The 13,929-nt window shown below is 37.0% G+C and overlaps 1 protein-coding gene across 3 annotated transcripts; it reads left to right on the plus strand.

Annotated features, from left to right (window-relative positions):
• The first annotated feature begins 3,975 nt into the window (after window positions 1-3,975).
• On the plus strand, window positions 3,976-9,654 carry LOC110685422 (UV-B-induced protein At3g17800, chloroplastic-like). Of its 3 annotated transcripts, none has more exons than XM_021861952.1 (4): window positions 3,976-4,111; window positions 4,202-4,335; window positions 8,190-8,482; window positions 8,570-9,654. In XM_021861952.1, exons 2-4 carry the CDS (start codon window positions 4,231-4,233, stop codon window positions 9,405-9,407), a joined length of 1,236 nt encoding a protein of 411 aa, XP_021717644.1. In that variant the 5' UTR covers window positions 3,976-4,111; window positions 4,202-4,230; the 3' UTR covers window positions 9,408-9,654. The 3 variants fall into 3 exon arrangements, with proteins under 3 accessions (XP_021717644.1, XP_021717646.1, XP_021717645.1); XM_021861954.1 differs by having other exon boundaries at window positions 4,220-4,335; XM_021861953.1 differs by having other exon boundaries at window positions 4,009-4,111; window positions 4,212-4,335.
• Window positions 9,655-13,929: the final 4,275 nt, after the last annotated feature.

The following is a 13,929-nucleotide window of genomic DNA, read 5'->3' on the forward strand; positions in this document are numbered from 1 at the left end:
GCTCTCATGCAAGGAAGATGCATTCCCGGCAGAGGTGTTGTTGAAGCTGTCTGGAAAGTACGACGTTGAAGCCGACTCAGACAGCGATTGGTTTCTCTTCCGGTTAATAATCTCCCGGGCATCAAGAGTTGTTTTTTAACTTCTCACCGGCTGCTGAGGCCGGCGAGTGTTATTGGTGTTCCCCCCAGGAAGGAGAATTTTTTACCAATCAGTGGTCCCGGCTGCCTTCTCCTTTGGATGGGGAGTGGGCTGCCGGTTTCTGACTGACTTTCCCTTCTCTGGAGGAGTATTTTCTTCGCCGACTGACCTTTACTTGGGGGCTAGCCTTGCTTTTGGTGATCAGCTCTGTAATTTCACCCTTGAAACTCGTCATGAACCTCATGAGTTCGTCTCGGGTGATAGGGGCTAATCCAGCTGCCGTTTGGGTTGCCCCTTCCGGCTTCCCAGTGGGTCTGCTCGGACCCGCCTGGGAGGCGCCCCGCTCCAGAGTCTCTCTAGGCCGGATGCGCTTGATTCTGAGATAGCCGTCTTCGGCTGTGGAGGTTTCGACCTGAGGATCCTCATCCTCCTCATGGTCTATAAAGACTTCTAGGTCTTCGCCCAGACGGTTAGGGGGTACAAACTCTTGAACCATCTTTGAGGTACTCTCCCCACATACGGCGCCAAATGTTTTGGGGGTTTTTGTCCCTCGGGAGAGTTACAACACGAAGACTGATCCTGGGTGAGCTGTACCTGCAAAACAAACGGAGACACCAGTGGGGTGGTGCTCCGCCTCCGACACACAAGTTAGAAACTTGAAGGGAGAAAAAAGGTGCGGAAATTTAGGTAAGGATCTGCTCGGATTCCAAGCTCAGGATGTCTCTATCAAAGAGTAAGTGTGCAATAAATGATAAAACGTGCCTCAAAATGAGGGACATCTCCCTATTTATAGGGTCTTTGGGAATTGTGCCCCTAATTAGGTTACTGAACCCTAATCATTGGTGGGTTGCGCCGTTTGGTGGCATTCTCGGGATTTGGGCTTGAAGGCCGCCTTTTCCCTTGATTTCGGGAATGACACGTGTCGAGCAGGGATTGGTCCATTTTAGACCAATCTGGGGCTGACACGTGTCACCTTCTGATTGGGCCACGTGGCAGGGTAAAATTACCCTAAACAAGACCTACTTTGAAGTTCAAATATAGAGCTTCCGGATATATTAGTGGATTCCTTTGACATGAGTGGAACATTGATTCCATTCAATGATTGATGTAACTATGTACATTCAAACGTCTTCCCGTAACTTGAGATTATAAAGGGTGTATCCGGGTTACCTCATGATTTGAGTGGGAGCCTTGGTTACCACAAGATTGGATTTAGTCTACCTATTTAATTAGGAATGTGTCTTGGCCCCTTGAAGAGGGCGAATTCAGAAAATGCATGGCCGTGCTTAAAAGGATTACATAGGAATAATTTGTTTTGTAATTCTAACTCAGTTTTTCAAGAAAAGATTTGTAGATTAATATGATCACGACATGAGATGCAATCATATTACCAAATCGACACACATTGACTTAAGGAATTTGAATATTGTGCACTTGTCTCAGACAAGTGGGAGATTGAAGGAGTTCTATCTTCGATAACTGCAATTACTAGATATATCAAGGATCACTATTATGGAGATAATAAGTTCGTTCTTTTGGGTCGTCATCATCTGTTGCTAGACTATGAGCGATGATCTTTGGACTAGTCAAATAATCCAAAGTCCGCTAGAATGGATCCTATGAGGTCACACACAAGAGTATTGGGTTAAGCAAGTTAGGCCCTTTTCTTTTGAGCTTCTGGGCAGAGCAGAGCATAGCAGATTTCAGCAGAGCAAAGCAAAGCAGAGCAGATTTCAGCAAAGCAGAGCAGATTTCAGCCGAGCCGAGCAGAGCAGAGCAGATTTTATTTTTATTATTATTATTATTATTATTATTATTATTATTATTATTATTATCATCATCATCATCATCATCATCATCATCATCATCATCATCATCATCATCATTATTATTATTATTATTATTAAATATTAAATATTATTATTATTTTTTTGAAAGAAATATTTATTATTATTATTATTATTATTATTATTATTATTATTATTATTATTACTACTACTACTACTACTACTACTACTACTACTACTACTACTACTACTACTACTACTACTACTACTACTACTACTACTACTAATATTATCACATTATTACTATAATCATTAAATTTTTAAAGTTAAATATTAATTATTATTATTATATTAATTATATTATTATTAAATATTATTTAATTATTATTATTATTAAAAATTAATAATTAGTATTATATTTAAATATTAGTTATTATCTTAATATTAATTGCTATTATAAAAATCAATTATTGTTATTATAATTAATATTATTAGTTATAAGTATTATTATTACTATTAGTATAATTACTATTATTATTATTACTATTACTATTATTATTAAATATTAATTATTATTGTTATTATTATTATTATTGTTATTAATAATTATTAATAATTATTAATAATTTATTATTATTATTATTATTAAATATTAATAATTATTTTTTAATAATAATAATAATAACAATTATTATTAATAAATATTAAATAATATAATTAATATTTAATATTTATTATTTTTATCTATTATTTTTTTTATTTTATTATTATTAAATATTAATTATTAATTATTATTATAATAATTTAATATTAAGTATTAATTTTAAGTAGAGCAGAGCAGAGCAGGGCAGAGCAGATTTCAGCAAAGCAGAGCAGAGCAGAGCAAAGCATATTTCAGCAGAGCAGAGCAGAGCAAAGCAGAGCAAAGCAGCTTTAAAGAACGGGGCCTTAGAGACCCATTAACGAGCCTCATCAGCAATTAACTAATCATGTAATGGATTAGGCTAGCAGAGTTAGATTAGAATTAGATTTTGGGCTTTTGACATGGACTCTTATTTAGAGATAAGATCTATAAATAAGATCTATGCTTAGGGTTGCTTGCAAGCAGTTATAATTCACACACAATGTATTTTGACATCAAGGCACCCAATCCCAAAACCCTAATTCCTCTCTCTATCTCACGGCTATCTCTCTCCTCCCCTCGTCCGTACGGCCGGCCACCCTTGTTGGCGCGTGTGGTGGTTCGTGGTGGTTCATGGTGGTTCGTTGCTCTCTCTTCTCCATAGAAGGTCAATTGAAGGGTTCAAGTGCAATTAACTATCATTAGTGGAGGTCTTAATCTGTGCCCGTGGACCAAGTAGAGGAATCACACTTGAGGTTCTTTATCTACCATTGTTCTTACTCGATCGCATGTGGAATCACGCTTCAAAGATACAACTATATGTTCTTTATGTGTTATGCATTAGATCTTGGGATTAGATACTGTATGAATATGATTCATGTTTATTCCGCAATTAGTACCTATAATCTCCTACACATTACTCGACCCACAAATTTGATATTTTAGCGAAAATCGTAAATAAATAAAAAAAACCCGTCGGGTACTTTGCGGGTCAGCGGGTCAACAGGTTGGGTCAAACGGGTCGGGTATTTTTGAACACCCCGTCTAAATGCATACATGATACCACAAAAATATTCAATGGTACTATTTGATCACTCAATCATATTATTGATCACCCAATCGTACTGCTCTAAATAAAAATATACATTACGTGTAATTACACTATTATCTTTCGTTATGCATTTGTTCTTGCATAACGGGACTCCCTTTAAACAAGCTCACACAAGTCAAACAACCCTTCATTTTCATACGAGTAGTATTGTAACGCGTGGGCATTCTGCAATCACAATTACTCCAACAGGCCTAAAAGCATCCAGATTACCCCCTCTCTCCCCCCTTATTTCACACCCTTTAAAATTACCAATATACCCTCGTCAAAACACGCTTAATCAGTCAACATCGTAATTTCAATCAAACTTACAGGGGTAATCTTGTCCTATTAAAACTCGTTTCCCTCAATGTTATGTTATAAAATACCTCTCACATTTTCCTTCTTTTTTACGTTTATCTTCAAAACTGATTACTATTACTAATTTCGTGTTTGCTTTTGCGTCGTGTTCTTCAGGTTAACTAGTCGAAATTTTCTATTTTTCTATTTATTAATTTTGCAATAATTATTTGTTAATTTTTGAAATGGGTTTATGAATTTTTTTAGAAATTTGCAATACAACAGCTCAAGTAAAGATGGAAGCAGCTGCTACTGTTCTTCGATTGCCATTAAGACCTTCAACTTCAGTTTCAAATGGCAGCAATTTAATTCGTTTTGCCTCTAATTATCGGTTAAGTAAGGTGGGAATTTCTCAAATTTCTAATTAATTTCCAGTATTTGATTATTGTATAGCTTCGATTCTCTGAATATTTAGCAGCACTTTTGTTGATGATTTTTACTTTATTTTATTTTGATGTCAAGTATTCAAAATTGATTTTTTGAGTTTTGATGTGAGTACATACAATATTATGGAGTTTCTTTTTCTGGGCAATTTTTGGGTTAGTTGACTTGACTTTTGACCGAGGACTGAAATGGAGAACTTTATACAATATCATCATTTATAGTCTAAGGTTCGATTAATTAGGAATTAGGATTGTTGGCGCTGTGACCGCGTTCGGCAATCATTTAGGAATTAGGGGCACTATGACTGCGTTTGACAATCAATTAGAAATTGGGGGTAGTGAGTTGTATCTTGTAACTTGTTTGTGAGACAAGATCACAAGAGTAATGTAGAGTTCTAGCCAAAGGAAAGGTTTTTATTGCTATCTTTTCCTTTGGTTGTTAGAGTTTAAACTTTTGAAATTTGAGGCCCCTTATTGAACTAGCATATCCAAGAAGGAAGTTCTCTATGCTAGTAAGATTAATATTTAAAACTTGTTTGCCTTTACGATATTAATCAGTTGAGATATGTAAGTATCATTCTTTAGTTTAGAAACTCAAGATATTTAAGTTGTTTAATTTGGAAGTTTTTATAATGGGACTTTTTATTTAGAATGAGAACCTAATAATAACTCATATATTTAGCATAAATGTCTAGAATAGTAGAATAAATTACTATATTGGGAACACTGAGAAATGAACTAGGTATGTTAGGTGTGAGATTAAACACCGTATGGCTACTATATGAAATATTTTTGAAAATATTGACTTATATCTTTTAAAATTTAATGCAATTTATTGGTATGTGGGGCGGGAAAGTCCTATGGGAGTACAATGAAATTTTTAACTTTTATCATCATTAATACCAGACATGTAACTGTTATTGTGTGTTGTAAATGCAAGGCTTTGCTTACATCTGGTCACATGGGTCCCTTAAACCGCCTTAGGTAAGAGTAGGCTTCATACTCTATTCTAGTACACTTTTTGGTCTTGGATGCTAGTTTTTGCATATACTTTTTTTGTATCTGCATTAAGGGCAAATAATTTGAGTAAGAGGTCAATGACATCAATTAAAATTAAAAAGATGTATTAAAGCAAATTTTTAAATATCTTGACCATAATTTTAAAAGAGGTACCGAGAGGGGGACAAGCGATGATGTGGTGAGTTTGTATGGAAAAGATTTAACCATGAGTGAATGTTTTAATTATCTTGCGTCGATCATCCAAAAAAATGGTGGTGATTGATTAAGGCATGCCCATAGGACTTGACTATGATTGGTCTATGGTACATAATGTTTGGCTTCTAAGATGGAGGTTATAGAAATACGCATGTTAAGGTGGATGTGTGGGAACATTCTAAGAGATACAATCATAAATGAGGTTATTCGTAAGAAAGTGGGTGTGGTAGGCATCGTAGACAAACTATGGGAAAATTTCTTGCGTTGATTTGGACATGTAAGACGGAGACGTGAGGGTGCACTGGTACAAAGAGTTGAACAGTGGGACCATGGAAGGGTTGAATGAAGGAGAGGGAGACCAAAAATGGCTTGGTTGGAAGGAGTTAGGAAGGATATGAAGCATATGGATTTGCATGAGGATGAGGCATTGGATCTTTAGGGATGGACGAGGAAGATTTTTGTTGATGATAACACGGAATAATCACTTTTGGTATATGTAACCGACCTCACTTATGGGATTAAGACTTTGATTGATTGAAAATAATTGTTTTTTTTAAATATAATCATTATCGACCCTAAGCCATATTTTTATATTTAAAGGAAATCTGGACTAGACCTTCCTTAACCTCGCGATTTATTGGTCTTGGGAGTAAGAGAATTCTCAAGTTTCTTTGTCTTGGTCTTGCAAGTTGAACCCAAAGAAATTTTGCTAGTGAGCCAAGTCTTGCTTGGTGAACATATGACTACTAAGTAGCACTGATATTATAATGGAACAAGGACGAAAAACCACTAAATCAAAATTGTAATAAGGGTATGACATGGATACGGAACAAATTGAGGAAAATTCAACTTTCTTTCCATTTGAGTCGCTTCAAAAAGTTCGTCTCACAACTACTTGATTAATTATTTTCAAATACCCCTTTTAGGCTCCTACCCCATGCTATCTACAACTCTTTACTGTTATCTCTTACTTTGTCTACCTTTTCTTGTACACTCACCTACCTTTTTACCCTCTCTTTCTTACTTCAATCACTTTATGTTTCCATGAATTCCAAGAAACAAGTCTCTAAAAGCAAATTGAATTCCTAGAATGGAGAGAATATAAAAACATAGTTCAATTTGATAAATCTTTTAAATTTGAGGTGATAATAAATTTTTAGCTTTAACAGAGGAGGGGGGGGGGGTATCTGGGGAGAGTTAGAGTAAATTGTTTAGTCACATGGATTTCTAGTTTTCTACAACTACAGTTTTCAACATTTCCCTATAGTTGTTTAGCCTTAACCCTACCACATATCTTTTAAGTTTTAATTTCTAGTCGTTCGGTGTCCTTGAAATCAAATAAGAAAAAAAAAAGGAAGAGGAGGAACAAAGGGGTGAAGCCTCAGATGTCAATACATGATGAGTGTCATTGGCAAGGATGGAAATTGGTGTATGGTCTAAATGATTGAATTGGTAAAGGGAGAAAACTCAAAGAAGATAATAGGAGAGATCAGAGAGATAGAAGCTGCATGTGTCCTTACCTTTTATTTTGGGCTAAAAATTTCTAATTTATGAAGAGGTATGTAGGAAAAGATGCTCAGGGTGAGCTCAGCTGTACCCAAGATATTTCCACACACGCCATGCCCATTTTTAGTCAGTTGTACCCGTTCTGAATCACCATCCCTGGTACGTAACCCATCACTAGAAACACCTGTTGGAAGAGGTACTTGTGCTTCATAGTATGACTTTACAAGGTTGCTACAAAGTTACAGTTTAAACTCTAAAGGACTAGTTTATCTTTTATTCAATGTATTATAGTTTAACACAATACTATGTGTTTTTGACCTCTTGATTGTGATTGATCAGGGATTGTATGAGCAGGGCCTCCCAATCATCATTTAGGCCCTATGCAATTGGGATAATGTTTGGCCCTTTCTTAGATTAACGCAAGTCATAGAAAAGTCATTATTGCTAGATATTTTAGAAATCTTTGGTTACTCATTTTTGAAAACTAACTATAAAAACTGTGCTATAAGGAAAACTTGGATGAGAAAAACAAAATCCAATAAGAAAACTGCTTTAATTCAGTCAATCAATCAAAGCCAAGTTGGGTTGGCTACATGAACAAGATGGAGTATTTTTATAAGAAAACTGCATTAAAATTAATAATAAAAAAAAAAAAATCAAAATAGGAGTATTTTTATACAAAGTACTTGTATATAATAGGAAGAAAAAAAAAAGAAAGAAACATAAAAAATCATTAAAAAGTTCCAAGCAACGGCTCATCCAGCTATGCTCTGTTTGCGGCTGTGCACAACACCACTGAACCACGCCACATATAAACAATATTCACGTGATGTGTTATTTACTTAACTGCATTTTTAGACATGAGGCCGTACCCAATTTATGGGCCCTGTGCAGTTGCATTGGACACACCGGTTAAGGGCAGGGCCTTATGGGTTATATTTTTTAGAATAGATTTCAAATAAGTCAACAATTTTTGGTTTCTATTTACAACTTACTGTGTTGCTTGTGCTCTTTTGTGCATTTAGTTCTTATTTTGCAGTGTCCTTTCACTGTAAAAGAATATTAAGATACTAATAGTTGACCTCTTGCAGTCTACCTCTCCATATCATGTAAAGCTCAGGGTTGGAAAATTGTCCTTTAGGAACAGAAAGGCTCTTGTAGTTCGAGCATCTAATTCTTCCAATTCTTTTGACTCTAATGGACCCATCGCTCCCCTTCAGCTAGAGTCTCCAGTTGGGCAGTTTCTGTCCCAAATTTTAGTCAGCCATCCACACCTCGTCCCTGCTGCAGTTGACCAGCAACTTGAGCAGTTGCAGACTGATTGTGAAGCCGAAAAACAGAAGGAAGAGCCATCTGCTTCAAGCTCTGATCTTGTACTATACAGGTTAGTGGTTATATCTAATCCATAAATGTCGTAGATCTTTAGTTCATATAGCACTTATATTTATCATCATTTCAATATTGTGATCAGGAGGATAGCAGAGGTTAAGGCGAATGAAAGGAGAAAAGCTTTGGAAGAGATTTTATACACTTTGGTGGTGCAAAAATTCGTGGATGCTAATATTTCACTGATCCCCTCTATTACTCCATCTGCAGCTGATCCTTCAGGTCGTGTGGATGTGTGGCCTAGTCCAGATGGGAAGCTAAAAGAAGTGCACTCTCCTGAAGCGTATGAGATGATCCAGCATCATCTCGCTCTTATACTTGGTAACCGGTTGGAAGATTCAAGCTCAGTAGCACAGATCAGCAAGCTCAGAATTGGGCAGGTATATGCAGCGTCAGTGATGTTTGGTTACTTTCTCAAGCGCATAGACCAGAGGTTTCAGCTTGAGAAGGCCATTAAGATCCTTCCTGAGCAGATAGATGGAAGAGAAAATGAAGTTACTATGGAAAATGGGGTACACATGGATGTTGAGGACTCTGCTTCATTCCATCATGATCAGGCGCAATTGCATCCTGAAATTTCATCTTGGGCTGGTGGTATTGGTCCAGGGGGATTTGACCAAGGGATAAAACCCTCTCGTCTAAGAAGCTATGTCATGGCATTCGATGCAGAAACACTCACAAGATATGCCACTATTCGATCCAAGGAGGCTGTTTCAATTATTGAAAAGCACACTGAAGCTTTGTTTGGGAAACCAGAGATAGTCATGACACCTCAGGGAACTATAGATTCATCTAGTGAGGAGTTCATCAAGATTGGATTTGGTGGTCTAAGAAGACTTATTCTGGAGGCTGTAACTTTTGGGTCGTTTTTGTGGGATGTTGAGAGTTATGTTGATTCAAGGCACCGTTTTGTCCTTAACTAGGTCCTTAATGGGCAGCCTTCTGCCTTAGGTTATTTAAGACTTGTTCTCTACTAACTTGCCCTATGTGACTAGTGTTTATACATAGATTTGTGGATTTGTGGTTTTCCTTGTCTTTGAATTATTGGATGAAATCTTGGTATTTTTTTTATAAATACTTGGGTTAATTCCTTAACGTAATGATGTGGAGAAACACTTGAGATTATATGGAGTGAAATATACAATACATTAGGTCTTTCTTGGGGATAAATTGTCAAATTATTGGTATTTGATAGCCTACCTTTTTCCACAAATGTGGTACACATATCTGATATGAATATTTTTTATTTGATTTGATTTGAAGTTTTTGTTTGACATATTGTATGACAAATAAAAAAGCTATGGTTTTACAAACGAAGTTAAATAATCTGTAAATTACTTAAAAATGTCATACCAAATAAACAAAAGTACATCTTTTTGTTTGATTTTAACCGTTAAAAATTATAGTCATTTGCTTTTCAACATGCATCTACCTTTGTATCCCACATTCTATTGCATTTGGAGAAAGCATGAGAAAATGAAGAACCAACAACTTTTGACATACATATTAACAATATCTAATAGACATAAAGTGCCTAGAACATTTAGTAAATGAAGTATGAAAACAGAGCGAAAAAGGTAACACAAACTAAGTCACACGTTTAAGTAACTCGATACCCTTAATTGTACGTACCTTTGATCCCATCTCCAACGAAGAGACCATTAACACACTATTAGCCCCCAAAATTGTTTTATAAGGGCTCCCCAGAACATTGTATATTAGGGAAGTAATGGATTGAAAAATCTATAAGATATAATAAAGGATTACTACTAGAAAATAGCTTTTTCCGTCGGAAACACCCTGAAATCCGTCGGAAAAGCGATTTCAGACGGAATTTCCATTGCAAGAGGTTTTCCGGCACCGGAGAAGTCCGTCGAAAATTTCCGACGGAATTTGATTTGCGCAGGTTTAATTGTATGAGTTATGCAATATTGATTCGAGATTCGAGAGATGATAATTGATGTTTAGACTTAGTTTCAATAGGCAGATTTAATTTATAAATGGTTAAGTCAAGATTCGGGAGATGCGATTTAATACCGATAGATTAATTATGTGATTATAATACGTAGCGAAATCCCTTTATAATCCGGTTAATTTATGCATTAACAACTGATTATTATGTTTTATCTCAGAGTATTAATTATTGGTGAACCTATACCCTAGGCTTTTATTTATTGATTTCTCCCTACTTTTATTCTCTCTAGTTTAGTTTGCTTTGGTTTATTTATTTTCCTTAGTTTGATTCTCATAAACATAATTTGGTCACTTGATAATTTAGAATATAATAATTTATTAAGAATAAAAGAACATTGTTTCCCTGTGGATTCGGCCCTACTTCCGTGTCTATTTTAGTTAGTGGTTTTAGGAATTACTTTTGATTAGGTGATACGACTATAGCCTATTAAAATTTGGCGTCGTTGCCAGGGAAACGGTTTTATTTTTATTTCTAGTTGTTATTAGAATCTAGATTATTTATTATTTTTTTATTTATATTTTTTCGTCTTTGAGAACGTAAGTTCTTTGGGACAGTTTGTCATTTTTATTTGTTTAGTACAGATCAAGAATCAGAGATGACTGCACCACCACCACCTCCTCTTGTTCGCAAGCTTAGCGATTATTTGCAGCCATCCCTGACAAATTTTCCACATCTTGCTCCCGCACCTAATCTCGATGGAGTACAATTCGAGATTAAACCCCAATTTATTACTATGATCAAAAGGAAGCAATTTAGCGGAGCTAAGGGTGAAGATCCAAATCTTCATATTTTGGATTTCTGCCAATATTGCAACACTATTAGGAAAACTGGGGTCGCGCAAGACCAAATTAGGGAGATTCTTTTTCCCTTTTCTGTATGTGGAAAAGCTAAATTATGGTAAAATGGATTTGTAACACCCTAATAATTCTCTTTTTAAACTTGTAAATACCCTGAACAAATCCAAGAGAATTACTGACGTGCTACCGCCACAGAATTTTCAAACATTAAGGTTATTTTAGAATTTAGCAACAGAAAACTAGTTCAATTAAATTAAAGTTTCAAACCAATAATTAAAAGGAAAAATACACTTTAATAATCCCAACTATGAGCAATTTACCTACAATAATCCCAACTAACGTTTATTCTACAATAATCCCAACTATTAGGTCAGTTTCCCTCCAGCAGTCCTAAACCGGTCAACAAAAGCCAACAACCTATTATTGTAGGTTGTTTGACACGTGTCAGCGTGTGAGTGGTTAAAAAAATACAAAAAAAAAAACCAAAAAAAAAACTGCCAGCCCTAACAACCACCACCTCCTGCCGCACCCACAACCAGCCGCACCCACGACCAGCAGCACCCACAACCAGTCGCACCCCCGAAACACCACCAAAACACCAGCAGCACCCCCGAAACACCACCTAAATTGCACCAGCAGCACCCACGACCAGCCGCACCCCCGAAACCATTGCCCGTGAAACCACCAGCAGCACCAAATCGCCCCAAAACCCTTGCCCGTGAACTGATTGGAGTTTGAATCCGCGACACCTCGCCGGAAACCACTTCTCACGACACCGTTGCTTTCAATTCGTCAAGGCCTGAATCCGCGAGATCGAAGGCGGTGGTCGGATGTTAGCTACGGGGCTGGGGTTTGGGATGGTCGATATCCCGGTGGTCGGATTTGGGAATGAAGGGGTGGTTGTCGTGGTTGAAGGGAGGAGGGGGTGGTTGTCGTGGCTGATGGGCTGATTTTTTTTTTTTTTTTTTTTTTATAAATTAAACCAATCATGTGCTGACATGTGGAATTTAAAAAACCAAAAAAAAATGTTTACCATTTCAGCAGGTAACCGGTTTTTGGGACTGCTGGAGGAAAACTGACCTAATAGTTGGGATTATTGTAGAATAAACGTTAGTTGGGATTATTGTAGGTAAATCGCCCATAGTTGGGATTATTAAAGTGTATTTTTCCTAATTAAAAACCAAACTAAATGTTACAAGTTGAAACCATTAAGGCCCTTATTCAAAACCCAATTAACAAAGTAGCATTTAATTCAAAGTAGAATTTGAGAAAGTTTAAAGTTTTGTGAGATATTATTCATAAGTAGAACCAACTCTCCACTCAATTACCCATCACTTGATGCAAGTCCCACTTTATGCGAATACCTGTGATTAATCTGTTCCCCAATATTACAAGTGTAAAAATTGGATCGTCACAGGGTCATTGAAAGGCGAAGGCCATAACCAAAGAAAGATACACAAAGCACGCAATCAGCAAAGCTGAGTACATACAAGCTGTAAAATATAATAAGAATCCCTAGCATGCTACTAATAATCAATCATCACGCATCATTAAATTATAGACTCTGTTTTGGGTGTTTTTGTCCCTCGGGAGAGTTACAGCTCGAGGATTGATCCGATTGTGCCTCTACTGGCAAAACAACGGAGACTCCGGGTATTTGGAGCTCCTCCTCCGAAGATTAAGTTAGTACTTGAATATGAGTAGGAGAAGGTGCGAAAAATGAAATGAGATCTTCTTGAATTCCGAGATCATGTGTTCTCTGATGTGAGAAAATATAGGGTAGGTGTAATAAATGATTGAATGTCCCCCAAAATTGGGGGATATCTTCCTATTTATAGGGTCATTAGGGAACGTGCCCCTTCTTAGGTCATTTGACCTAGATTTGGTGGGCTGCGTCGTTTTGCGGCGCTCTTGGGAATTGGGCCTTGAAGGCCACAATTCTGGAAAGCATCTGAGGCTGACACGTGTTGGTTGGCAATTGGCCCAAATGGACCTGCCTAGGCTTGACACGTGGCCCTCTTTAATTGGTCCACATGGATAGGGTATTTTTACCCAAAACATTTGGCCCTCATAGGTGGCACGTGGCTGGCCACGTGGCGCCTGTGACACGTGACATTCAGTAAACGGTGAATAGTAAAAGTCATTCACCTTCTAGGGTATGACGGGGATGCTCTTGTTTTTACCCTTCTATAAATAGAAGGTTTTACCCCTTTTCTCTCCTCATTTCACACCAAAGTATTTGACTTTTTAGAGAGAGAAAGAGAGAACTATTTAAAGAGAGAAGCTCTGCATCCGTCTGTTTAGAATTTGCATTTTTCCCGTCTGCGTTCGAGGAGCACATCCGGTCACCGCGTGTAGCAGTTTTTAGATTTTCAGGGCTAAGTCTAAAGGTAACCGCCTATACTCCTTTCAAGATTTTTATACTTTTCCGCTTGTGTAGTTAAGCTTCAAAAATAAAATCTCCATTGACCCACACGACACTGCCTAGGTCATTTAACTGGTCTCCTGGTACGACTGGATCTTGAACCGAAGTGCCTTTTCTGGACATTCAGACCTTCTTTGCTCATCCTCGAACTCCTCCTTCTTTGTTTCTATGCAGGAAACAATGGCCAGAGTTAAACAAATGGCTGTCAAGCCTTGGAAGTGGCGCGCTAGGAGAGTGCCCGCTGATGA

Source organism: Chenopodium quinoa, unplaced genomic scaffold (assembly GCF_001683475.1).
Source record: "Chenopodium quinoa cultivar QQ74 unplaced genomic scaffold, ASM168347v1, whole genome shotgun sequence".
Classification (NCBI taxonomy): domain Eukaryota; kingdom Viridiplantae; phylum Streptophyta; class Magnoliopsida; order Caryophyllales; family Amaranthaceae; genus Chenopodium; species Chenopodium quinoa.